This window comes from Melanotaenia boesemani, chromosome 4, assembly GCF_017639745.1.
Source record: "Melanotaenia boesemani isolate fMelBoe1 chromosome 4, fMelBoe1.pri, whole genome shotgun sequence".
Taxonomy (NCBI): domain Eukaryota; kingdom Metazoa; phylum Chordata; class Actinopteri; order Atheriniformes; family Melanotaeniidae; genus Melanotaenia; species Melanotaenia boesemani.
Window position 1 is genome coordinate 24,829,022 of NC_055685.1, and position 26,890 is coordinate 24,855,911.

The 26,890-nt window shown below is 37.9% G+C and overlaps 3 protein-coding genes across 3 annotated transcripts; 1 reads left to right on the top strand and 2 right to left on the bottom strand.

Moving 5' to 3' along the window:
* Window positions 1-352: 352 nt before the first annotated feature.
* LOC121638309 (urotensin-2 receptor) lies at window positions 353-1,426 on the top strand. The gene has a single exon (XM_041983015.1). It carries the CDS (start codon window positions 353-355, stop codon window positions 1,424-1,426), a length of 1,074 nt encoding a protein of 357 aa, XP_041838949.1.
* Window positions 1,427-3,124: 1,698 nt separating this feature from the next.
* LOC121638312 (galectin-1-like) lies at window positions 3,125-6,270 on the bottom strand. Its single transcript, XM_041983019.1, has 4 exons — window positions 6,190-6,270; window positions 4,273-4,346; window positions 3,976-4,147; window positions 3,125-3,529 (listed from the first exon to the last, which is right to left on the bottom strand). The coding sequence occupies exons 1-4, from the start codon at window positions 6,190-6,192 to the stop codon at window positions 3,383-3,385; spliced, it is 396 nt and encodes a 131-aa protein (XP_041838953.1). The 5' UTR covers window positions 6,193-6,270; the 3' UTR covers window positions 3,125-3,382.
* A 9,581-nt stretch (window positions 6,271-15,851) lies between these two features.
* Window positions 15,852-21,283, bottom strand: LOC121638314 (galectin-2-like). Its single transcript, XM_041983020.1, has 4 exons — window positions 21,199-21,283; window positions 17,080-17,153; window positions 16,791-16,962; window positions 15,852-16,295 (listed from the first exon to the last, which is right to left on the bottom strand). Exons 1-4 carry the CDS (start codon window positions 21,199-21,201, stop codon window positions 16,152-16,154), a joined length of 393 nt encoding a protein of 130 aa, XP_041838954.1. The 5' UTR covers window positions 21,202-21,283; the 3' UTR covers window positions 15,852-16,151.
* Between the last annotated feature and the right edge of the window lie 5,607 nt (window positions 21,284-26,890).

A 26,890-nucleotide genomic window follows, 5' to 3' on the forward strand; every position in this document is an offset into this window, starting at 1 on the left:
TTTGGAATTGATGCTACTAATTATGTCAGTATTCTACTTAAATCTGCTGCAGTTCCCCACACTTACTGTTCTTTTTTCTTTTCTCTTGAATTAGCTTAAACTGGACTCTAACAAATCAAAAAGACTTTCCAGACGTTTTTGCTTTCCACTTATATTGTTTTGTTGCATCTTTAGAAATGCCTTTTTGACTCCCTTTACATTCCGCGACCGCTTCACTTCACCCTGTGAAATGTTTATACGGACTTGAAACCTTTTTTTGTTTTTGGGAGGCATCTGTCAAAGAGTGTGAAGTGCGTAAACTGGCTCCTCAGGGTCAGAGTCTGACCTCTGATCTTTGATCTACAGACCTGCAATGAACTGCACCCTTAATGCTACCATCACTCCCCAGCTGGGACTAGGACTGAGCCCAGGGGCTGAAGATGGACCTTCCCAAGGAGCTGGTAGTGGTGCTGGAAGCAGTGGAGGCCTGTGGGTGACTTCCCTGCTCGGTACAACATTGATGGTCATGTGTGCCATGGGCGTGGCGGGCAACACATACACACTTATCATCACACGCTCAGCCGCTTTGTGCCGGACAGGCTCTATGTACGTCTACATCATTAACCTGGCCCTGGCTGATCTACTGTACCTTTCCACCATCCCCTTTGTTGTCTGCACCTACTTTGTTCATGACTGGCTGTTTGGTGAGGCTGGCTGTCGCATCCTGCTGAGTCTTGACCTTCTTACCATGCACGCCAGCGTCTTCATTTTGGTTGCCATGAGCATGGAACGTTACCGTGCCGTGGCCAAGCCCTTCAGTGCACACAGATCCTCGTCCCGCAACAGGCGGTTTGCAGCAGGGATTATTTGGGTGTTAGCTTTCGTTCTGACACTTCCCATGATGGTGATGATCCGGCTCAGGGAGGGCAAACCCACTGCAGCAGGGATGGTTAAAAGAATTTGCTTCCCTACGTGGACGCCTGAGGCCTTCAAGGCTTATATCACAGTCCTGTTTTTCACAAGCGTTTTAATCCCTGGACTGATAATAGTTGGATTGTATGCTGGATTAGCCAGGCGCTACTGGACAGTACAGGCTAGTTTAGGAGGCAGCAGCCGCTCAGCTCGGCGGAGAGGACTCAGACAAAAAGTTATATCAATGATCTTAAGCATTGTAGTTGCTTATTGGGCTTGTTTTTTACCCTTTTGGGGATGGCAGCTTGCCAAACTTTTCTCTCCAGATTCCCTGAAAACGTTGTCTCCAGCTGCTCATAATTATGTTAATTTTTTTGTCACATGTCTGACTTATGGGAACAGTTGCATCAATCCATTTCTATACACACTGCTGACCCGAAACTATAAAGATTACTTAGCTCAGAAAGGGCAATCTACAGGGTCAAGCAGAGTTGATCCTGGTTCAGCTGTGACAACCCCAATGCAGGACCTTTAGTGGATGAACGTGAACAACCAAGCTGTAAAGAGTTTCTGACTCACCACCTTGAGAGTAAATATTTTGTCTCTTTTCTGCCAATATGTTTGGTAAACTTAAATTCTTTGTGGCTCAGTTAAACTTTTTCTATTAATAAGTTCAAAATATTATTCAATCTTTTCTTTGTATGCTTTAAAAATGTGAATTGGATCAATATAATTAAATATTACAAAAAGAAAAAAGTTTGTTGGGCAAAGTAAGCCATCAGTATGCTGAACCAAAAGCCCACAGTAACAAACTCCATTTTAATATCTTTGTTGTATAACTGTATATACAAGCTAGACATTGTTTTGTTTTTTGTTTTTTTTATGTGGTTTGTGTTTTGAATCTCCAGGTTTTGCAGGTTGTTTGCGTCAGAAATGGGTGAATATGACTGGAAACTAATAAGACAAAACATCAAACATGTTAGTGAAATACTTTCTGTATTTGACTTTTTTTCTTCTTTTTCTTTAATGATGGAAAAAAATAAGAAATTTGCCACCATATTTTCTTTATCCAATTGTGAAAGTTGCCCCCTGGTGGCTAAGTGAAAGTATTGGGGTTTCAGTCATCCTCACATTTTAATAGTGGAGGCTCGTTCCAGGGTTTGTGGTTTGTGAGTTCAGCTCCTCACTTGATGTGAAGAACTTGACTCAACATCCCAAATTTCAAGTGCTGAGGGTTAGGGCTTGAGTTTAATGCTGTAGCACTTACTGTGGTTATCATTGCCTTCACAAACTTTCATAGCTGATTGTTCTTTAAACACTTAGGAAGTCCTGGAAAGTTTTTGAACTCTCGTTTGTGCCAACTGGAAATTGTGAGGACTCAGAGAAGCTGAACGTTTAAGTTAGTGTAAAGTTAAATAAAACAATCTGAAGCTGGCTTGGAATTTGAATATACTCATATTTCTGATAAGTAAGAGTAGCTGATTCCTTTAAATTTCTGCATTATGTGTTTATGTATTAGTAATTCTTTACATGATGAATGTCATCTTTGTGAGACATTTGCGATGTGGGAGCACAGTTTAAGGAATGAGAGAAATCGTATCAATCCACAAATGGATATTTAGTGTGTAATTTGTATTCTTCTGACATTCATGTCAGTGTGACCTGTTTCTGATTATTTTTCTGATAAATTAAGAGAGCAGCTTGAACAAGAATAGAAAAACTTATTCCAATATGTTTAAAAAAATGTTTCCTCAAGTCACCAGAGACCACAGAGATGTAGAAAATTGCTATGATAAAATGAATATGTGGACAATGAAATTAAAAGGAAATGACTGACATGGTTTTTCTTCACTAATAACACACACACATGCACTTATACACAAACTCATAAAGAATATTTCCTCTCCTTGCAGAGAATGTGGTTGCATCGTGCTACATTCCTCAGCCTCGGTACATGAGTCTTTTGAGTCCCCCTGCAAATTGTTTTAAAAAAACTGCTTCATCTCACTTCTGCTGAGTATTGTATGTCTTTTCACATCAACCTCTTTCATCCTTAGCTGTCTGCTCTCTACTTATTGTGCTATATTTTGACCAGGTTGCAGGCATTAAAATGCACCATCAACAACTCAGTTCCAAATTTAAATCTGTCTCTGCAGGCTTTTATAATGTGGCCAGTGTGTATTCTTTAGAACTTTAAAACTGACTTGGATTTATTATGATGACTTAAGTCACAGTTTCTGTGTGACAAAAAGACAGAAAACAGCATTTATGAAGACGCCCATTAAACTTGCACAGTGAGGTAAGAAGTGTGGCTCCATCTTCAGGCCGTTTATTCTTATTACAACATCAGCACCCTGTCAGTTTACATTTCTAGTTATATTTTTCAGTAAGACAAAAGATGAACTATCAGACCTGGGCTCAGTAATGTAAAACAGACCATTTCAGCAACAAGCACAAAGTGGACCCATTTCTTGCCAGATTAGGCCAGCTTCTACGCCATCTTGACTCCTTTGAACTCTACATCACCGCTGACTTTAAAGTACTCATACTTAAACTCTCCCAGACGATTGGGGAAGTTCATCATCCTTCCATCAGGAAGTCTGATGTAAAACTGCTCGTTGTTGAAATTGATGCAAACCTGAAAGACACAAGAAGAGAGAAACAGTTTATCTTTAATTTCTTGCTGTTACTCAAAGAAATCTTCCAGAGAAATCAGGCTGGGACTTTATCTCTCTCAGGAGCAATTACATTTTATGATCCCATATTCCCAACCATGGTTATCTGTTGACCTCGCAGTGTTCCAGCATGGTCTCCAAGCCCGTTAATAATATCCATATAGAGAAAGATATTACACAATGATCCAAATGGCTACAATAAATACATTACATTGCGAAGGATGTCCTGCAAATATTTTTTTCAGAAATAGTAATTGAAGCTTTGAGTGAACTGCCATCACATTAAAAACAGTTCTGAGCCTTTATTGGTAAAACAAGGACAAAATGTTTAAATCAGCATATGTTTTTTGTCCCAGACATCAGATATTAGGCAGTTGCTCGACTTTACGCCTGTACTGCTCCAACACACCTTGCATTCATCCCCACGTGAGAAGGGAAAATTTCCCTCACGTTGCTCCTCACCCCAGGATCCCCCGGACAAGGAGTTGCAGACAATGGTGTTGCTGTCTCCTGAGTAGTCAAAGCGAGGGTTGAAGTGCAACGCAATGTTGTCAGAGTCAAGGCCAATGTCGACAACAAAGCTGCAGCAGGGGCAGGAAGAGAGGTCAGAAAAAAAAGAAAAAGGAAGAGATGGTTGAAACATTAACCAGTTTAACATCATGCTAGTTCATGTTTAGACTTCATCTGTAGACTGAGGTGGACTCACGAATCACAGCTATGGTTGGGCTTGATGGAGATCTTCAACTCCTGCCCCTCCTTGAATCCCAAGTCATTCATTTTCTGTGAAAGAACATGACAGAAAGACTTTGGAAATTATTGATATATTTTAAATTGTGTTCAGTTTCCAGAGGTATTGTCTATTCTCTCCTTGGGAAGAGGTGAAAAGTTTTGTGAGATGGGCGACAGACCTCAAAGTGACTTCAAATTTTTATCTTCTAACATTAAAAGGCAACCTCCGCTTTTAGAAATAAGGTACACAGATAAGATTTTCTATCCGATAATAAGTTTGGGAGATATCAGCGGGACCATTTGGGAGCCACATGTGAATACAGACTGTAATGAACGGAGTGAAGATAGGCGCTGTTCTTATCTTAGCTGTTGATGATTAACCAGGACAAAACAATGTACTGATGGTTGTAAAATGACTGAAACAGGAAGGTACTCTATTTGCTCACTGACATGTGATTATTATACATATAAGTTAAAAAGATGGTCAGAGTGGAACTTTCTACTACAGTGGATGTGTGCAGACGAAAAAAGAAGCAAGCAATTTTATATAATTTTTTTTTTTTTTTTTTTAACATGAGGTCTTCATTTGGCCCTTTAACAAAACGTAACAAAAAAAAAAAATTACTTTTTTTTGGGGGGGTCTATCATTTATTACCATGTGATGTATTAAAAATATTATAATATGGTTTTCTGCTTCTGGGTGTCTATTAGGGGACAGAAGACAAGTATCAGATTGTGTTCAACAGGATTTTAAGCAAAGTTTATACCATAAATTGAAGCTAAAGGTCTCAGAAACTGTATGTAACAAATATGTCGCGTCGGGCTCTTATGTGATATACAGAAGTTAAGAAGAGGTTATAAAAAACTGAAAAAAGACAGAAAACAGTAATAAAACAATGAGTGATTTAAAATATTTGCACTTCATGAACTCATCCTGGGATACCAAGAATGACCCTCAAATTCTATGAACCTAATAAACCAATAAATCCCTTTCACAGCTGTCCTTCATATCTACGTGCTCGGCGTCACCAGATAGTTAAATATAACCTTTAACATCTATACCACACCCACAGTTACCTCAGTCTATACTACACCCATGTCAGATTGGCACAGGTTTATTACTAACTTAACAAACAAGGTGCAGTAATATATTACAGGTTAGTTATTTGTTAATGATCTCTGCGGGGATGTGTGATTCAGAACATTTCCTTTCTTCAAACCCGAGACTGTTGCATAAGCTAAAGCTGAAAAACTTTGCATTATAGAAGTGCTAAACTTTTTATTGTGTGCTGACGAAGTTTATTACTTAGTAATCCTTTTGCTGACTAGAAAAAACTACTAATACTTGTTTTTGTTTAAAAAACTTTACTAAATGACATCACAATGGAGTCAATGGTTCTATGTCAGTAAATTATGGTAATTATTAACAAATCCTCAAAAGTATACAAAAAAGAGAGAAAAAACATGATTATTGCCATTACTTTTTAATGTGTTAATACAACCCAGGTACTTTTCAGAAATAAAGGGAAATCTTTCCAATATTTGGTAAATCTGTGTTTCTGACTATAAAAAAGATCTTCACGTGAATCTAGGAAAATGTTTTCAATTTCAGCTTATTTATTTTTTGTCTTTGGAATATTAGATTTTATATAGTTTATTTACAGTTCCAATTCTAAACTCTTCTAAGGCAAACAATGCTGTATTTTTTATAAAAGCTGTGTTTCTAATTTCTAAGTGCATTAAATGTTTGAAGTTTCAATCCAAAATGTTCAGAAAATGAACGCTCCTTAGACTATCTTTAGTATTATACAATTACAAAAAAGAAAAACAAAACAGCTGAAGTACATATAATTTCCAGAAAATAAAGAAATAACCATTGAATGAAACACCTTACCATCTTGACTGTCTTCAGTGGGTTTTTCCTCGGGTGAAAAACCTCTGCAGGCAGGTGAGAGCTTTATATAGTCTGCAAGGTGACGTTGGGAACAGGAAGCATAAAAGGTATGGGAGTGGTATGCTGCCCTACAATAAAACCACTTTACTAGTCGGATTCATATTACATGATATTGATAATCATATTTTTTTCCAATTGATATTATTCCCATAAAATACACTTTTTGAGTGCTTTTGTTACTAGTAAAACTGTAAAAGTGCTTTTGAGAATTGGTGATTTTTCTTTTAGAAAGTGAAAATGTGTTTTCAGAATAAATGCTGACAAACCATTCCAGCTGTTAAAATCATATTTTTATTGTTTTACCTTTTTCCACTGCTTGTTTATAGAAAATAAATGCATATTATAAAATACTTGTATTCATGAATCCAAATGAGTCAACCGGTAGTTGTTGTGTAATATTTAAATGCTGGTGACAAATGGAACTAAAGAAAAATGCTTTTACTTATTAAAACCTGTCTTATTTTTTCCTACAGCACAATCACACTGCATATATCCAATAATATATACTGCGATATCAGGCAGACATACTAGAATACAATGTCTCAATGAAAATGTGCTGGAAATTTAAAATGTTAATATCTTTGCCATAGCTCAAAGGGCTATGTGTAGTTACATTACAGCTAAAGTTTAACAAGCTCAGTGGCTTTTTGTGAGTCTGTCATTTTACAGGTAACATTAGCTTGTTGTTAATTTGATTATCATAGCTGTTTTACTGACAAAGTGATGTTTCTAATCACTATTTATCATTAAAAATGCATTCACTACCAACATGCCAAGGACTTGTCCAGCCACGAACTAGTGAGCATTTCTTAAATAGGTTGTTTCATATTGGGCATGTATGAAAGTAAATATGTGTCAAAACCTACAAACTTGTAGATTTGATGTGAAAACCAGAATACAATGTAAGAACTTGCACAACAAGAATCTAAGCTTGCATATCAAATTTTTCTGCTGTAAAGAAAACTCACACACAAAGGTGAACTGAATTTGAATTTTGAAAAAGATAGTCCATCTAAGACCGTGTGGATAAAATTTGTACTTCTAATTCCAGTTTTCACCTGCAGAGGATTTTCCCACAAATGTGCTTTTAGAGTGAATGCATAGGAAAATAGTTACACATATATCGATTTATGTTTACACAACTAAAATTACAGCTGACAAATGATCATTCAATAGATTACTTGTAATCATTCTTCATTATATATATTTTTTTTTTTTGCAAGTGTTAATTTTGCATTACAATCTCAACTTTGCAATTACAACTTCCTGAATCTGCTGTTGGAAGTCAGAAATGTGCTCTCAGGAGTCCAGGTGTCACATGGTGACGAAACTGTGGTCTGACCTTTGGCCACTGTTTCCAACTCCTCAGTAAGAAAAGCAGCTATTGGCTGTCCTAAAAGTCGCTAGAAGTCACTAATTAGCATAATCAGCCTAGTACATATAGTTGTAATGGATGCTGCCATGCAGACGGATGTAGTGGGAAAGGCAAAAATTGATAAAAACACAACCAAAAAATATTTAGAACAGCAAAAAAAAAAAAATAAATAAATGAACAAATAAAATACAAAATAAAATAATAATTCTGTTAATATTTTCTTTATTTTTTAGTTTTTTTTTAAGTGTAGTTTGTTTTTTTATTAGGCGTCTGAAGCATGTCACCACACTTTTAACTTTTTGATTAAGCTAAACATCTAGCTAGCTAGCTCATCATGTCTCAGTCTAAACTGTACACTCAAAAGTACAGAAAGGAGTGAGAATCAAACCCTGAATTCAAAGGCTGGTTGAGGCCGTTTATTGGAGATGATACACGGGCGTACTGCCTGTATTGTAAGACTGATTTCTATGCCAAACTCGGTGATATAATAAACACATGATAACTCAAAAACATACTCAAAAGGCAAAGCCTTACAACAGTTCCACCCAAAGCAAGCTACCATTAACAAATAAAAAGTTTGACTCTGCAAAAACGGCTGAAGCCACTATGGCATTAGTTATTGCTGAACACTGTTCCAGGCTGGCATGTGACCACATTGGGGAAGCATGTAAAGCTGCTATCTCAGACTCCACTGCTGCTACTCACTTCAAAATGCACAGGACAAAGTCCACGGAAATGATTAATGGTGTTTTAGCACCATACTTTCTGAAAAGGTTGGTTGCAGATGTGGGTGCTGAAAAAACACACTGAGATTCTGGAGTGAAATTTGGAAGTTCAGGGATGCAGTTGATATCAACCCTTTTCAGGAACTTGCCATGGCTGCTGTGTCTGTGTTGTCCTTGCCACACTCGAATGCTTAAGTTGAGAGATTATTTTACCAAATAAGTGTGGTAAAAAGCAAACTTAGAAATTCAATGTCCTTGCAGACCCTTAACTCTGTCCGGTATGTCCGATATGGTCTCAAGTTGTCTGGTGAGGCTTGTTATGAGCACAAGCTGCCTGATGATGTTTTGATCAGATGCTTACTTATTTAAGACCGCTCCCTCAGTTGCTGAACCAGGCATAGAAAACCTTAACCAAAATGCAGATGACCTACTCTTTCTGTGAGCCAGCACAGCATGTGTGTGTGCAGGGGGGTCTGGAAAAAAAAAGAAACAAAAACAAAGAAACAAAAAAATAAAAATAAAAAACAAAAAAAAGACAATGAGCCTGAATTACGGCCAGACCAGTTACCTTCATTTTCTCACATTGCCACTGACTGTCATTCCTGTTTCTGTTTGGTTCATTTAGACTGTTAATGTTAATAAACTGTTTATCTAAAAAATAGTTAAAAATGTTATATTTCTGACAAAAAATGTTTATGTTTTACTGTGACTCGATGTATTCTATTCTAGTCTACAGTCATTTAGCAGACACTTTTATCCAAAGTGACTTACATTTGAGAGTAAGAACACAAGCAAGAATTCAGACAAGATGGGACGTCATAATTAAGTGGTAGTCAGACTGCTGTGAGTCCAGTTGGACCCAGGTGCTGTCACGTCGTGCTAGAGGCAGTGTTTCTTTTGCTTTTTTGTTTTTTTAGAGATTTTTTTGTAAGTCATTTTGTTTAAATAGAAGATAGCGATTTCATCACACAATATCATCTTGGGCATAAGTGCACACAGCTTATTCAGTACTTGGTTGTTGTAGGCTGTAGGTTGTAGGCTTCTAAGTGGAGCATAAGGTTAGAAACTAAACTAAAAGTAAGAAAACTAAAGAAAAAAAAAAAAAAACTAAACTAAAAAAAAAAACACACTTTAGGACTTTGCCCAGGTAAAGGAGGAGGGTTGGGCATAGAGCTAGCAATTCCACGCAACATAACAGTCCTTTGGTTAAATTTGAAATAACAACAAAGTACAAAACTGATTTATGTAATTGAAGGCCAAAGGTTATCAAAAGTAATGGCCTATTTCAATGGCAAAAATACAAAACACAAAACAAAAAAACAAACCAAGAATCAACAGAAAAGAGTTTATTTGTAACATATATAACATATTTAGGGTGTTTTTGACTCACCTTTTATCTCTCCTTTCTCCTACAATGGCCATTACATTACATGCAAATTGTATGCAAATTAGGTGATTACGTCATTTAACGACTTCTAGCTACTTTTAGGACAGCCAATAGCTACTTTCCCTACTGAGGAGTTGGCAACAGTGGATACATTAGCAGTCACCAGAAATCCATACAGTTCTAAATTAGAAATAACCAAAGACTAGCCCTGCATGGTAATGGGCAAATTCAAGTTTTACACCTATACAATATTACACAATATAGTTAAGTTATGACAAAAAAAAAGAAAAAAAAAATGGCACAGAATATAGATTTTACATTGTATTTTAATGCACTGCACCAGTGAAAAACCATCCCAATACAAATAAATGTTATAGTAAACCTGTAATAGACCCTGTTGCTTGTGTGGTCATTTGTACACTTCTGAAGCAAACCTACTGAAATAACATTTGCAAAACTTGTGATTCATAAGGTTGTGCAGATTGACTCATGCAGAAAACTGCTTGCAAACAGTGTAATTTAGACTGACACGTTTACCTACAACATTAATGTTGCATTGCTAAGGTTCTAGAATGCGCCGCTAGGTGGCAGCAGCAATTGTAGTAGCTCTGTTTTTAACTTGTGATTTTTTGCAATATAGCCGTCTTTTTTAAGACATCAGCTGTCAATCTGTGTCTGTTCGGGTTGATTTTTCACGCTGGTCAGAGGCTGTGCTATACGGGAGATTTTTCTGAATATTTTTCTGTTTTTGCAAGACTTGTTATTGTGAGTCTCCATGGCAACGAGACTTGTTTACCATCGGGATCAACTGATAAAACTCTCCAAACTCAAGATTATCAGTGAAACAACACTTCAAATCCCAACGGAGTTGAAAAGAAAGAGAAGAGGATGCAGGGCAGGAGCGAGGCAGAAAGAAAAACGGTGGCGATTCAAACCGTTTCTTCCAACGGTTGTTATGGGAAACGTGAGATCGCTAGCTAACAAAATTGATGAACTTCAGGTGCTAACCAGGTCTCTTAAAGAATACAGAGAGTGCAGTATTATGTGCTTCACCGAGACATGGCTGCATGAACACATCCCAGACTGTAATGCGTCTGTACACGGCTTCAGGACGGTCCGTGCAGACCGCAATAAACAACTCAGCGGGAAGTTGAAGGGAGGTGGAATTGCGGTGCTGGTAAACCAGCGCTGGTGTCATCCTGAACATGTCACTGTTAAAGAGAAGATCTGCACAAGAGACATTGAACTGCTAGCTGTGAGTCTCCGCCCGTATTATTTACCCAGAGAGTTCACATGCGTTATTCTGGTAGCGGTATATATATTACCTGGTACCGCTCCAGACGCAGCCTGTGATGTCATTAACTCTGTAGTGGCCAGGCTTCAAACACAACATCCAAATGCATTTGTGGCGATCTCTGGAGATTTTAACAACATCTCCCTCTCTGCAACTCTACCAACTTTCCAACAGTTTGTCAGCTGCTCCACCAGAGAAAACAAAACGTTGGACTTATTTTATGCAAATATTAAAAATGCATACAGCTCCTTTGCCCTGCCACCTTTAGGAAGATCAGACCATAACCTAGTTCTTCTCTCCTCCTCCTACAAGCCCATCGTTCAGCAACAACCAGTCATTAGAAAGGCTATTAGAACCTGGTCTAATGAAGCTGAAGATGCTCTGAGAGGATGCTTCGAGGCTACAGACTGGAACGTCCTATGTGAACCTCATGGAGATGACATCAACGCCTTGACTGAGTGTGTGACAGATTATATTAACTTCTGTGTGGACAGCACCATTCCAACAAGAACAGTGAGGTGCTTCCCCAATAACAAACCCTGGATCACCAGTGACCTGAAAAAGCTGCTGAACATCAAAAAGAAAGCTTTTAGGGATGGAGACAGGGAGTTATTGAAGTCCACACAAAAACAACTTAAAACACAAATGAAGAAGTGCAAGGAGGACTACAGGAAGAAGTTGGAAAGTAAGCTTCAGAAAAACAATGTGAGGGATGTGTGGTCAGGAATGAAGAAGATCACTGGCTTCGGGATAAAGGAGGATCAGACCGATGGAGGTCTGGACAGAGCGAATGAACTGAACATGTTCTTCAATAGGTTTAGCTCACCTCCTGCTTCAACCCCAACTAGCCACACACCCTCCATGAGCCCACAGCTTTCCTGTCACACCTCCACTCTGTCACCCTGCAGCTCAGTCAAGGACCTGGACACAACCTCATCTCCCTCCACATCAGGACTTCCTGAAACCTCCTCTGCCTCCACCTCCACTCTGTCTGTCTCCTGTAACCAAGTCATGCAACAACTGGTGAAACTGAACCAGAACAAGGCTGCAGGTCCAGATGGTGTCAGTCCCAGAGTTCTCAAGACCTGCTCAAAACAGCTATGTCCGATTCTCCAGCACCTGTTCAACACCAGCCTGAGTCAGAGAAGAATCCCGGTGCTGTGGAAAACATCCTGCCTTGTTCCAGTGCCTAAAAAACCACAACCAGCTGAACCAAAAGACTACAGACCAGTCGCCCTGACATCTCACGTCATGAAAGTCCTGGAGAGACTCTTACTGGCTCACCTCAGCAAGCAGGTGAACACCTTTCAGGACCCATTACAGTTTGCATACCGTAATGGGCTTGGGGTTGAAGATGCCATCATATACCTGCTTCAGAGAGCCCACTCTCATCTGGACCAGTCAGGCAGCACTTTGAGGGTCATGTTCTTTGATTTCTCAAGTGCTTTTAATACGATTCAGCCTGCTCTGCTGTGTGAGAAGCTGCAGAAATTCCAGGTGGATCCCTCCACAACCACCTGGATTTACGACTACCTCACAAACAGACCACAGTTTGTGAGACTGAAAGGTTGTGTGTCTGAGATGGTGGTCAGCAGCACTGGAACACCACAAGGGACTGTACTTTCACCATTTCTATTCACGCTGTACACCTCAGACTTCCAGTACAACTCTGAGTTCTGTCATCTGCAGAAATACTCTGATGACTCAGCAGTTGTTGGGTGTATCAGTGATGGACAAGAAGCAGAGTACAGAGAACTGGTCGGTCAGTTTGTGAAATGGTGCGGTGACAATCATCTCATCTTGAATACCAAGAAAACAAAGGAGATGATTGTTGACTTCAGGAGGAACAAGAACACACATAGAAGTGTTTCCATCATGGGAGAGGAGGTGGAGGTGGTGGAGGAATACAAGTACCTTGGAGTTCAGCTGGACAACAGACTTGAGTGGAAAAGCAACACTGAGTACATTTACAAGAAAGGTCAGAGCAGACTCTACTTCTTAAGGAAGCTGAGATCTTTTAACGTCTGCACCAAAATGTTGCAAATGTTCTACAGGTCTGTTGTTGAAAGTGCAATCAGCTTTGCAGCAATCTGCTGGGGCAGCGGCATCAGAACCAGAGACATGAAAAGAATTAACAAACTGATCAAGAAAGCTGGTTCTGTGCTTGGAGTAACTCTGGAGCCGCTGGAGTTGATCATCAAAAAAAGAATTCTGTACAAGCTGACGAAGATAATGGAAGATCCTTCACACCCTCTACACAACGCCGTGACGAAACAACAGAGTGTGTTCAGTGGGAGGCTTGTTCAAGTCCGATGCAAGACAGAGAGATACAGAAGATCCTTCCTTCCAGCAGCTATCAGGCTGAAGAACAAAGCCCTTAATTAATTAATGTGATTGTTTTTTAAAAAAAAAAAAAAAAAAAAAAAAATTACTACTACTACTACAATATTGAATTTCCCTTTGGGATTAATAAAGTATTTTTCATTCATTTTTCATTCATTTCATTTCATTCTAAGTGTGGAGAAATTCGTTATTACATTTAAGGTTATTATAGACCCTTAAAAATTTATTTCATGTCTTGTTAGGATCAGCAGAAAGCAAATATTTAAACTATTGTGAGAAATATTCTCAGCTGTATTAGAAGACCAATGACCAAGCAGTTCGCCAGGAGCAAGTCGGTCCATGGAAACTCAGGCTATTAGTCCTGGTACCTCTGGTGCCAGTCAGCTGCTAGACAAAACATAGCAGGAGATGCAAACGTAAAGATGGGGGACCTGAAAGCCCTATTCCAAGATTTTATGGATGAACTCTTTAAGTGAGCAATAGTCATAGATTTCCTGTAAAACGTTCGGATACAATTTCTTATTAATTGTAATCGGAAAATGTGCCCAAACATTTGACTGGTAGTGTAACCCTCCTCCCCTCTAATTTGTTCTTATATATACTTAAAAAGAGGAAAAATTTAGAATTTAGCCACATTTATTTATCTTTCTTTTGTCCTTATATGTCATCTTTCTGTTTTAAGGTCTTTTCCTGCAATATTTACTGGAAACTGGGCATGTTTTGAAAGAAAGGCACTTGAACCACCAAGACCACTGTGTTCACGTTTGCTAGAACTCTAGTTCTGCCTATTACCAGAAAATTCAACCAGAACTCTAAAAGATGAAACTGTGCTCTTGCAAGCTGGATTAATGAGGAGAACTGTCACTCTTGTAGATGATGCTGATCATGCAGAGGTGAAGCAATTTTTATAATACATAAACATGTTGTCCAAGTTTATGTATTTTTAAGGTTCCCATTTTTTTCTTACCATAGTTTTAACAGAATGTTTTGGATTCGAACCACCTTCCATGAAAACTTTAGAATTTTACAAAACCAGGAAATTTTTAAAAAACTTAAAACTCATTCAGTAATGACGACCAGAAAATTTAAATCACATTTCACTGTGTCAGTAATATGTTCATAGAATGTGGTATCATACACAACTGAAATCAAGTCAGGTGTGTTTATTTTCAGATAACCAAGGTTCTTCTTGATCAACACCCAAAACTGCAACATGTGCATGGTGGCTGGCTTCTTCAAAAAGCCACCGCTGAGACTATGATTATGAAGCGCCAAAACTGTCATAATCAAAAATAAATAAATAAATGAGGAAATAAATAGTTAAATATGTGTAATTTTTAAAAAATTTTTATTATTATATTATATCATATATTTATCGGTTTATTTATCTGTTTTATTTTGCTAACTTTATTTTTATTCCCATATTTTTATTTATTTCCACAGGAATTTATAAATTTTACACTTGGTTTTTATTTTCACATTTATTTATTTTTTCTACATTTATGTATTTTTTTCCTATGTCCATTTTCTTTCACTAATGCAAGACGCTTTGAAATGCATTACGGGTAGCACCGGAAGTGATCTCGTGTGTGTGTGTGTGTGTGTATATATATATACACACACACACACACACACACTATATATATATATAAAGATGTACACAGTCCCTTTCCCATATGATGCACCAGAATTTGAAATGACTGCATTGCCTGTGGTACATGATCAGAACCCAAGACGGCAGAGAGTCTGTGCTACAAACAAATATTAAATATAGAACAAATACTGGAAAACAATACATCGGCCAACCAGCTGAAGGATTTTTCTACTTATAGTTTAAAAAAACAAACATTTCATCTAGGGACAATCAACCAGGTGAGAGTGTGGAAGCTGTCTTTCTGAAATATTGAGAGAAATCAAAGAATTCTTCACGGAATATGTTGGGAACTTTGGGGCATTGAAGAAGGAAATAAACAAATTAAGAGAAGACATCGGAGAGTTGAAAACAAGAGTGGACGCTGTGGAGTTAAGAACTGTGGAAAATAAGGACCGTGAAATTAGTTTACCAAAAGTGTTGATCCACAGTCTGCACCTTCAGAGACAATCAGAGGCAAAATGCGAGGATTTTGAAGGCCTTTCAGTTCTTACAATTGAAAATCAGTGCCTCACCAACCATAAACTTCACCGCATGTCACTGGTAGCAAGGTGGGCCTCGCAGTAAATTGCAGCTAGTTTTAAGACCTTATTCAGCAGAGCATAGTTATGCTTTGATTTATTTACCATTTACCAGGTAGAAATGTAAAGCAATAAATGAAGAAATTGTTGTATGGGTGGTTAGAACAATGCATTTTGCACTGTTGATGCAAAATACCAGAGACTGAATATGTGTTTTGTCTCCCAAAGTAATTTAATTTTATTAATAGTAATCTATTCTTGTAATTCAGTTCTGAAACATATCAGAAAAAAGGTAGGACAGTAGGGTTAGGTTATAATGAACTTAGATTTATTATGATGAAAGTCACAGTTTTTGTGGAACAAGAAAACAGAAAAAAGCGTTTATGAAGATACACATTAAACTTGCACAGTGAAATAAGAAGTGTGGCTCCATCTTCAGGCCGTTTATTCTTATTACAACATCAGCAACCTCTCAGTTTACACTTCTAGTTATATTTTTCAGTAAGACAAAAGATGAATTATAAAGCCTGGGCTCAGTAATGTAAAACAGACCATTTCAGCAACAAGCACAAAGTGGACCCATTTCTGGCCAAATTAGGCCAGCTCCTACACCATCTCGAGTCCTTTGACCTCTGCACCATAGATGTTTAAGTATTCAAACTTAAGCTCTCCCGGACGATTGGGGAAGTTCATCATGCTTCCATCAGGAAGTGTGATGTTAAACATCTCATTGCTGAAGCTGAAGTTCAACTGAGAGATCGAAAAAGAGGACAGAAACAGTTTACTTGATTCATTTCTGGCTGTTACTCAAAAAAAAAAAAAAAAAAAAAAACTTTCAGGTACTTCAGGTTAAGACTTTATCTGTCTCAGGAGCAATTAAGTTAATAATATCCATATAGGAAAAGATATTGTGCAACGATCCAAATGGCTACAATAAATACACTACATTGCCAAGGATGTCCTGCAAATATTATTTCAGATAAAGTAATTTAAGCTTTGAATGAACTGTCATCAGATTAAAAAAACAGTTCCTTTAAATGCAGCATATGTTTTTTGGCACAGGCATCAGATATTAGACAGCTGCTTGACTCTATCCCTGTACCGCTCTAATAGGCTGGATAGCTCAGTTGGGAGAGCATCCGTCTCCCTTGACCAGACCAGAGTTCAGACCCTTGACGCTACTGCCTGACCTTTGTAAGTCGCTTTGGATTAAAGCGTCTGCTAAATTACTGTAATGTAACACACCTTGCATTCCTCCCCACATGAGAAGGGAAATTTTTCCTCATGTTGCTCCTCACCCCAGGATTCCCCGGACAAGGAGTTGCACACAATGGTGTTGGTGTATCCTAAGTAGTCAAAGCGAGGGTTGAAGTGCAACGCGATGTTGTCAGAATCAAGGCCAATGTTGACAGCAAAGCTGCAGCAGGGGCAGGAAGAGAGGTCAGAAAAAAAGAAGAGATGGTTGAAACATTAACCAGTTTAACATCATGCTAGTTCATCTTTAGACTTCATCTGTAGACTGAGGTGGACTTACGTAGTGCAGTCATCACTGAGCTTGATGGAGATCTTCAACTCCTGCCCCTCCTTGAATCCCAATTCATAAATTTTCTGTGAAAGAACATGACAGACTTTGGAAATTATTGACATATTTTAAGTGGTGTTCAAAGTTTCCAGAGGTATTGTCTATTCTCTCCTTGGGAAGAGGTAAAAACAATGAGTAAGATACAGGCCTCAAAGTGACAGCTAATTTTTATCTTCTAACATTAAAAGGCAACCTATGGTTTTAGAGATAAGGTACACAGATATGATTTTTGTCAGATAATAAGTTTGGGAGATATCAGCGGGACCATTTGGGAGCCACATGTGAATACAGCTTGTAATGAAAGGAGTGAAGATAGGCGCTGTTCTTATCTTAGCTGATCAACCAGGATAAAACAATGTACTGATGTAAAATGACTGAAACAGGAAGATACTCCATTTGCTCACTGACATGTGATCATCATACATATAAAATAAAAAGATGGTCAGAGTGGAACTTTCTGCTACAGTGGATGTGTGCAGACAGGGACCACAACCTTAACTCTACAAAAAAAAAAAAGCCATATAGACTTTATATACAGAAGTTCAGAAGAACGTTATAAAAAACAGAACAAAACAAAAAGTAGCTGGAACACAACCCAGAGAAGAGAAGCATTAACAAAACCAACTACTGAGGGACCTACAGCACAGAGGGACAACCCTAAAGCCTTGGTAATCTTAAAGCTAATGCCACCATGACTGTTTCCAGATTTTAAAATAAGGCATCTCTCTGTGTCTGTCTTGTCTTGCAGGCTGTTTCAGATAGCAATGACACTCATTTCTGTTATTAAAATATTATTTATTTATATTGTAAATATATATTGAAAAGGTGTTAAGCCTATTGCTTAAAGCGCCTGGAGTATTGCTAATAGGAACTTTCCTGATGCGTCGTCGTCGCATTTGTACTCATGCACAAAATCCAAGTCCAAGCCATTTTTTGTTTGTTTTGTTCTTTTATTACTAAAAGTGCTCAATAAGTCCACAAATTGCGGGGCTCGCTGCTCTTTCCCAATGCACGAGTGTAGCTTATCCATACAGCAACGTGTTTCATTTTCTGTGCAACATTAGGTGTAAGAATTGAGTGAACAATCAATGGTCGAATCCCAAATGGAACACTTGAGCACTCCTGCACTCACGGGCGCGCTCTCGCGAGGGGCTCGAGGGTTCAGTGGTATTCCAATTGGAATTGTGTGAGTGATCAAGGGATGATGGCGGACATTTTTGAGCCGTTTCTGCCCCCTTTCCATAAGTCAGCATCGATGCCAACTTTCGCTAAGGAATTACCCATAAATCACTGCGATGTCACGTGAAACACGGAGTTTACCGAGAGAAGCCGACGTGTGAAACATGTTCTTCAGTATTGTGGCGCTGGGTCGTTATATTTTTCGCCGTTTAATTTCCCCACGGCGGCGTTTACAGGAGCTTCCTGACCTCTACTATATATACTATATATATATTGTGTATATATATATATATATATATATATATATATGTGTGTGTATATATATATATATATGTGTGTATATATATATATATATGTGTGTGTATGGCGTCTCTCTCCTTGCAGTGCAGGTCTCAAAGTGCTGTCCCAATCCTATTTAAAGCATTTCGAGCCCTTGTGGCCTGTCACCCTCGACTCCTCACGCAGGTGATGTCATTTAGTCATCAGGGGCTCAGGGCGAGTGCTCAAGTTTTCGGTTTGGGATTGGGGGAATGAATGGTCAAAAACTGTGTTCACCTTCCCACCAGCAACACCTGTCACCTGCAGAAAGGTTCCCACTTAAATAAGCAGTGACATAGGCTACACAATGCTGCCACCTAGAGCCCAAACAAAATACAAGCGCTTAAAATGACTCCTACATATATACACACACACACACACACACACACACACACACACACACAGTCAATATAGCTACAGCCTATTGAGCTACATTTCAAATGACAGAAACCATAAATTACAAGGTGAATTTTAGTAAAGTGTTCTTTTTAGCTACCATATGTGATAGTGAAAAATATACATAACCTTGGCGATGAGCCATCATCAGTTCCAAATGCTGCGGTGACAAATATGAAATATGTTTTGAAAGACGACAGGAATTGTCATTTGTGGTCGCCTCTGCCAAACTCTGCTCATTTTAACCTGTAAATGTGTGGCTGAGGGGTAAAAATGTTTATTGTGCCAGTTTTTTTTTTAAAAATCCCCCAAACCATTCTTTCTCCTGAGTCCTAAAAAGCTTTGTGTACTTAGATAGAATATATGATCATGAGTAAAACAAACTAAAAATAAAATAACTATAAAACATAACTTCTGTGGAAATGTAGATAAATTTACTGACATAGGCCTATGAAAACACTGCTATGTCTTTTTTACTTTCTTTTTCCAGTTTCTCCCTGTCTCCCTGTCTGAACAATTGAATTCATATGGCTTTACTGTTATGCAGATGCAAGATGCCAACCTTATTTTATATTAATCACCTAATCATCGTGACTAACTCAAAATAAATACTTTTTTTTTTTTTTTTTGGCTTGACATATGGAGTTAATTCATAACATCTGAATTACACACAGAGTTGTTTGAGTGCTGAAGGCACTGGGCTGGTGGAGTTAAGTTGGCACTAGTGTGAGCCTCAAGGCATGTCATGAGTGCTATCCATGAGGGATTTTACTATTAAATTACTGGAAAACTACACAGTAAATGCACTTCATAGTATTTGTGCAAGTAGTTGACGATGTACTTACTAGAGCAGTATAGGTTTGAAAAACTACTTATGGAAGAAACTGATTTTATATCAGTGCAAAGTTAGAAGAAAATACTTTTTTTGCTATCTGTAAGAAGTATATGAAGTACTTGATCCAACATTGCCGGCTTTCTGGACTACTTGGATGAATATGATTTTATTGCACTTCAGAGTTTGATGAAAAATACTTAATTTTGCTATCTGTAAAGGACTTTGACAATGAATTACTGTCACCACTTGGGACAGTCAAACTTCTATCATAACAGATACTAAATCCAGCAGAACATGTTTTGTAAACTATTTTTTGAAGAAACAGTTTTTATTGCATTTTACATTGAGACAAAAATGTTTATTGTTATCTACAAGAGATTTTGACGTTGAATTATTGAAAAACTACACAGTAAAAGTAGTTGATAATATTTGTGCAAGTGAAACAACGTCCAGTAAGACATGTTGAGCCACTTATGGAATAAATTGGTTTTGTTTTTTTATTTTTATTTTTTTAATATCAGACAGAATTGCGTGTTATTGCTATCTGAAAGTGACTGGAAGACAAACAGACACAGAGGGAAAAAGAAATCTTTTCTTTAGAAATCCGGACGTAATTGTTGGTGACGGTTGCTTTCACCATAAATTCGGAGTAAATGCACACTTGAAATACAGGTTTGAGGTTTGACCACAGATACGCCAGAAGCGGCTGGTTTCTCCTTTCCAACTGGCGGAACAGGTGAGCCTGGTCCACTGCTGCTCCAGGAAACACAGGCTGGATCCAGCACAAGAAACAAAAATGTTTTGGTTCTTGGTGTGTGTGTCGCAGGTAGGCCGGAATGTTAGAAAGGAACGGTGGTAAGTTTGAGACTCTGCCATTATAAATCCATTTCTAAACTCATTCATGATTATGATCAATGTGTAACAGGGCTTAATGATCATAAACCAGAAGAGCAGACACGTCATGCCAGCTTAAAAAAAAGTACATTTGCAAAACAAATAACCTGCATTTAGTACTTGTATACTACTAGTAAGCCTTCCTACGTAAAAATAAAGTACAAATGATGAGAAGTGCATAAGCAACTCAGCATTATTTCTCCGTACTGGGTCAGGCCACAGGACGTGATCCACATCACAGGCCACATTTTATTTGTTTATTAATGTTTACATTAATAAACAGTACAAAAGCCAGAAACAGACCAAACAGACAGCGAGCAGCACCTGCTGGTGCAATTTTGCTATTAGAGAATTAGTCCTCTTAAGACTTTAGTATTATACAATTAATAATAATAATAATAAAATACACATATCTGGAAAATAAATACCCAATTAATGAAACACCTTACCATCTTGACTGTCTTCAGTTGTTTGTACCTCGAATGAAAATCCTCTGCAGGCAGGTGAGTGCTTTATATAGCCTGCAAGCTGATACTGGGAACAGGAAGCATACCAGGGATGGGCTGGTATTCTATGGCACACAGTATTTTATCCTGCTTTGTTAGTCTTATTCATATTACATACTGGCGATAATCATATTTATGTTTCTCAAAGTAATTTTATTCACATAAATACACTTTTAGTGCTTTTGTGGTTAATAAATCTGTAAAACTGTTTTATAGAATTGGTGTTTTTTCTTTTAGAAAGTGAAAACATGTTTTTCAGAATAAATGTTGACAGTCAACCATGCCAGCTGTTAACATCATATTTTTAATGTTTACATGAGTACTAAATTAATTAATTTGATAAATTAATTAATTCAAGCTATTCAAATCAATCAGTTATCAACTAATCAGTCTCAGGACGCTACTAATGTGAATTCTTAATTCGAAGGGACCCATAACATGGTTCAAAGGAGGAGTTCACAATAACCAGACCAGTTTAGGATAAATATGAAATATTTATTACTAAACTAATCATGCATAAATGAAAAGGAAATATTTACAAAGGACTTCGCATGGGAAAATGAATCAAACATTGTAAAAAGCAGAATATGGAGTTCAAACCAGAATCTTATTTCAATGTGTCAGAATACATGACGATGATGGACAGAGGATGACTTGCGGTGATATGGCAAAAGATGAAAATGTCCAGCTTTAGGTCAGTCCAAAAAGAAACTCTGTAGCACTGGTTCTGAAGCTTTGGTCAGCCTGCGTTAACCAGTTATCCAAATTAAAGATCAAAATCTAGGCTCAACATTAAAAGCCCAAAAGATAAAAACACAACTAAAGAAAAGCGAAGTATTAGCTGAAAAAGGAATGAACTAAACAGAGTTAATCAGTCCAAAAAGGAACAAAATTGATCGTGCATCTTGAATGCAGGCACAAACTTGGGATCTGAAGTGATGTGCTTCACATCACTGCAAACTTAATTCTCCGGCAGCATCTCTCTCTTTCTCTCTCTTGCGTTCAGACAAAGTGTCCTAACTCTGGAAAAGAGCCATGTCCGGAGAGGAGTTGAAGAGAACTTGAAGTCAACTTAAGGAAGAGAGCACAAAAGAGGAAGAACCAAACTAAAATCTTTGTTCTGGGTTCAAAAAGTGTTAGTTTGAAGACCCACCCCATGAAAGGATGTGGGACCATTATCTTGACCAGTAACAGTCTTGTGGGCTGGTCTGATCATTTTGTAAAGAGTTATCAAATTAAACATTTTGTGAATATATCTATATATCCAAGTTATTGAAGCCTTAAATGAAACATCGTTAAAATCCAGTGAATTATTGCAAAGACGATAATAATAGGAAGAAGGTCATATCTCACACAAACACAGTAATAAAGTTTCAGGTCACCAATTAATCAAGCTTGTTGATTAAACCTTGTACAAAATAATAATGATTATATGCATGCGCATGGTACCAAGATAAAACACATATGTATATATGTATCTATTTAAGTTAACAATTTAAACTAGTAGCATATAATCTTTTACTCTTCATCAAAGTCTTCGCCTTCTCTGTGCTGGGACACAGAGAAACATTAAGACACTTTATTACCCTCTGGAATGTTAAGATAAACTTTTCTCGGTGTGTCCAGATGTCCTGGAAAGGGGGGTTTCTTTATCAGTGAAAGAGAAACACCAGTTAAGAAAGAGACAGTTTCAAAAGTGGACATTGGGATGAAGAGTTGCATCTGGGATCCTTTGGTTGTTAATTAAAAAGCAAATTTATGTTGCAGAAGATTAAAGTTCAGAAATTTCCCAGGTCTCGTAAATAACTTGATGAAGTCCTCCCCAGTCCATGTTGGAGAGAGTCAACCTTTGTTGACCTGTGGAGCTGGAAACCAAGTCATAAATTTGAGTCAGACCCCCACTTTGGGAGTGAAACTGTTAGTCTGTAAGGAGAGAAAATCCTCAAAAATGTTTAATTCAGTCACGATTAAACAAAAGTTCCAGTCTTTATTTTGAAGATGCTGGAATCTGCTACATTTGTGTAAGAAGTACTTAGTCCAGCAGTGCAGGGTTTCTAGACTACTTGGATGAATTTGATTTTTTTGCGCTTCAGAGTTTGATAAAATCCAGAAGTAATTGTTGGTGACGGTTGCTTTCACCATAAATTCAGAGTAAGTGCAAGCTTGAAATACAGGTTTGAGGTTTGACCACAGATACATGAGAAGCAGCTGACTTGACTGCAGTTAATCCTGACAGGGGCGGGGACTGAAATTTAATCTCATACTCTAAACATTAAAGCTGGAAAAACAACTAATTGGCAGCTGTTGACACAAAAAACAAGTTCTCCTCCACTTTTACCTGTAGTTCGAGGGGTGCTGAATAATCCACAGTCAGGAGAATGACGCTCTGAAAAAGGGGTGAACTCACCAGCTCGAAGCCATGTCTCCATCAGAAACATCAATTCAAACTCGTGAAATGAAAAAAAAAAAAAAAAAGAAATCATTCAGAAGCTCCTCCTTTCTGACCGGCGGAAAGGAAGAGCCAACAGGTGAGTCTGATCCACTGCTGCTCCAGGAAACACAGGCTGGATCCAGCACAAGGAACAAAAATGTTTTGCTTTCTACTGTGCTTTTCAGGTAAGCCAGAATGTTAGAAAGAAACGGTGGTAAGTTTGAGACTGCCATTAGAAATCCATTTCTAAACTCATTCATGATGATCAATGTGTAACAGGGCTTAAAGATCAAAAACCAGAAGAGCAGACACGTCATACCAGCTAAAAGAAGCTGTGCATTTAGCACTTGTATACAGTAAGCCTACGTAAAAATAAAGTACAAATGATGAAAAGGGCAATAGCTACTCAGCTAGTCATCTTTTCTCCGTACTGGGTCAGGCCACAGGACTTTATCCACATCACAGGCCACATTTTATTTGTTTATTAATGTGTACAAGTGAAAATGTGTTTTCAGAATAAATCAACCATGTCAACCATGCCAACATCATATTTTTAATGTTTACAGATTTTTTTCACTGCGTAGTTATGGAAAATAAATGCATGTTATAAAATAAATGCCTGTCTTATTTTTTCCTACAGCATAATAACACTACATATAGCCAACAGTAATACTGTGATATCAGACAGAAATATTAGAATACAATGTCTCATTGAAAATGTGCTGGAAGCATAAAATGTTAATATCTTTGCCACAATGTTGTTTTCGTCAGAGATGACAAATTTATTTTGTTGACAAACCTTTTTTTCTTGACAATGACGAGACAGTGACGAGCTAAAAATGGCTCTTTGATGACGAAAACATGACAAGATGTTTGTGAGATTTCGGTGACGAGACGAGACGAAAATGTTCGTAGGCTGATTGTCCAACATTAAAAATGCATGACATTTCTGCAGTTCATTCATTCATAGATGAATCATGGCGGCAGCATCGACAAAGCGGTTTGGCGGTCGGAAGCGACGAAACGATATATGGACATATTTTAACTATAATCCATCATAATTTCATTGGCACACTAGGTCAAGTTGAGCATGTGTTCCTCATCCATTGCTCATATTTTGGGCATGTGTATGTTCAGGGTGGAGTATTGCACTTCAGAAAATTCTCGGAAATAAAGCCACAGTTACCGAAGTAAGGATGTTGTTGCTCTTTGCTTTTTTGGAGTAATTGATTCCACAGTTAGCACTTTATCTGTGCATTGCATAACCCTAAGTAGTAGAAAGTATTTGCTGTTTGTTGGGAAACCTTCTAAGTCTAAAACCATTGATTTTAATTCAGTAATTATTAATGAAAATAACCAAACAACAAGCTCTCGATGTGTTGCTATATGTTTAACTTATAGATCTGCTATTTTCTTGTATGACATTTTGTGTGTGTGTGTGTGTGTGTGTGTGTGTGTGTGTGTGTGATGAAGAAGGGCGAATAAAATAAAAGGTGAATAAAAGGTTTCTGCCCATCAGCAGTTAAGTAGAGCACAGCAGCATTACATCCTTGATGATGGTACAGTCTCGTCTAAAGCTATCAGTCTGGTAAAGGATCTGGGGTCTCATTTATAACCGTTGCGTACGCACAAAATGGGGCCTGAAACTGGCGTACGCCCCTTTTCACGCAAAGGTTGTGATTTATAAAAAACAAACTTGACGTGAAAATGTGCGGTCTTTCACGGCAGCTCTGACCCATGCGTACGCTGGTTTTGGAGGCTGGGGGAATTGGCGACACAGATGGAGAGGTGGGGAATTAACAACACACTGCATCCAGAGTCCTCTTGTGGCAGCGTGGGGTCCTGTCACCATGTCTCCAATTAATTTTGCGCTCTGGCTGTATGACCGCAGATGTGATTTCAGCTCACTGGTCAGCGTGCATGACTTCAACCCGGCAAGAGTTCATAACCCGTCTCCGCTGTCTATGCGTCCTGCTACACTCTTCCACATCTAATTTCCCTAAATATCAAATATTAATAGATAGAGAATAGATATACTTTCAAGTATAAGAAGGATTCATAACAGCAGTGTTATATGCTGCACAGGTGAGCTATAACCACACAGCCTAAGGACCTTCCAAATAAATAGAAAGCTAAGAAAAATCTGACCACTTCTTTCTGATCTCCGCCATGGTCCGCTCTGTCCCGCTCACAGAGTTAACTGAGGTAACTATGTGTTGCCACTCACGACACTTACTCCTATTTGTCACGCCACTACTGTGGCTACCAAACAAAATAATTTTTCGACTCTCCACCTCACTCACTAATGCATCGATTTCTGCCTCTGTGAAGTTGCGTTTTTTGGTTTGCTTCCCTGCGGTTGCCATTGTTCATGGATCACAACATGGATCAGCTGGCTCATTTTAATACACGCTGAGGTACTTTGCATTGACCATTTATGGTGGAAAGTGGGTGTGTAGTGGGCGGAACATGAGCCAAATTCACCTGCGCAAACTTCAAGGACGAGTGTGATTTATAAAGGGGAAATTGCTTGCACCTGTGCGTACGCACGGTTTTATAATTCAGAATATTTTATGGCGTACGCCAACTTCCGGTTTTGGGCGTAAGTACACTTTTAGTAAGAATCCTACGCACAGTTTTATAAATGAGACCCCTGGTTATTATGCAAAAGTTTAAAGGTTAACTTGTTAAATGAATTGCAATACTTGTTATAACCTGCCAACCTTGATTCCACTTTTAATACGTATTATTGACCTAAATTAATTTCGTAAAAGACAAATACTTCTTTTATTTGACTAAAACTAGATTAAAATCTTTTTGAGTTTCCTTCGACTAAAACTTGGCTAAAACTATCAAACTTAGAAATTACTAAAATTTGACTAAAACTAATAAGAATTTTTGTCCTGAAGACTAAAACTGAGATGCCTGCCAAAAACAACACTGCTTTGCCATAGCGCAAAGGGCTATGCGCAGTTAAATTATAGTTAAACTTTTTAACAAGCTCAGTCGCTTGTGTAAGTCCGCCTTTTTGCAGATAACATTAGCTTGTTGTATTTATTAAATGATCATAGCTCTTTTACAAAGTCCTTTCTTTTACTTACATAACATAACATAACATTTATTTACATAAACAACAACAAATGAAACTCCCAAAATCATAAATACCAATACCACTGCCCCGAAAAAAAAAACAACAAAAAAAGA

Bases quoted from the DNA above. Each gene is read 5' to 3' on its own strand.
- LOC121638309 (XM_041983015.1), top strand. From the start codon at position 353: ATGAACTGCACCCTTAATGCTACCATCACTCCCCAGCTGGGACTAGGA.
- LOC121638312 (XM_041983019.1), bottom strand. The intron at 4,148-4,272 runs GTGAGTCCACCT...CCCCTGCTGCAG, and splicing joins CCCAACCATAGCTGTGATTC to CTTTGTTGTCGACATTGGCC. The intron at 3,530-3,975 runs GTGTGTTGGAGC...TGTGTCTTTCAG, and splicing joins CACGTGGGGATGAATGCAAG to GTTTGCATCAATTTCAACAA.
- LOC121638314 (XM_041983020.1), bottom strand. The intron at 16,963-17,079 runs GTAAGTCCACCT...CCCCTGCTGCAG, and splicing joins CTCAGTGATGACTGCACTAC to CTTTGCTGTCAACATTGGCC. The intron at 16,296-16,790 runs GTGTGTTACATT...TCGATCTCTCAG, and splicing joins CATGTGGGGAGGAATGCAAG to TTGAACTTCAGCTTCAGCAA.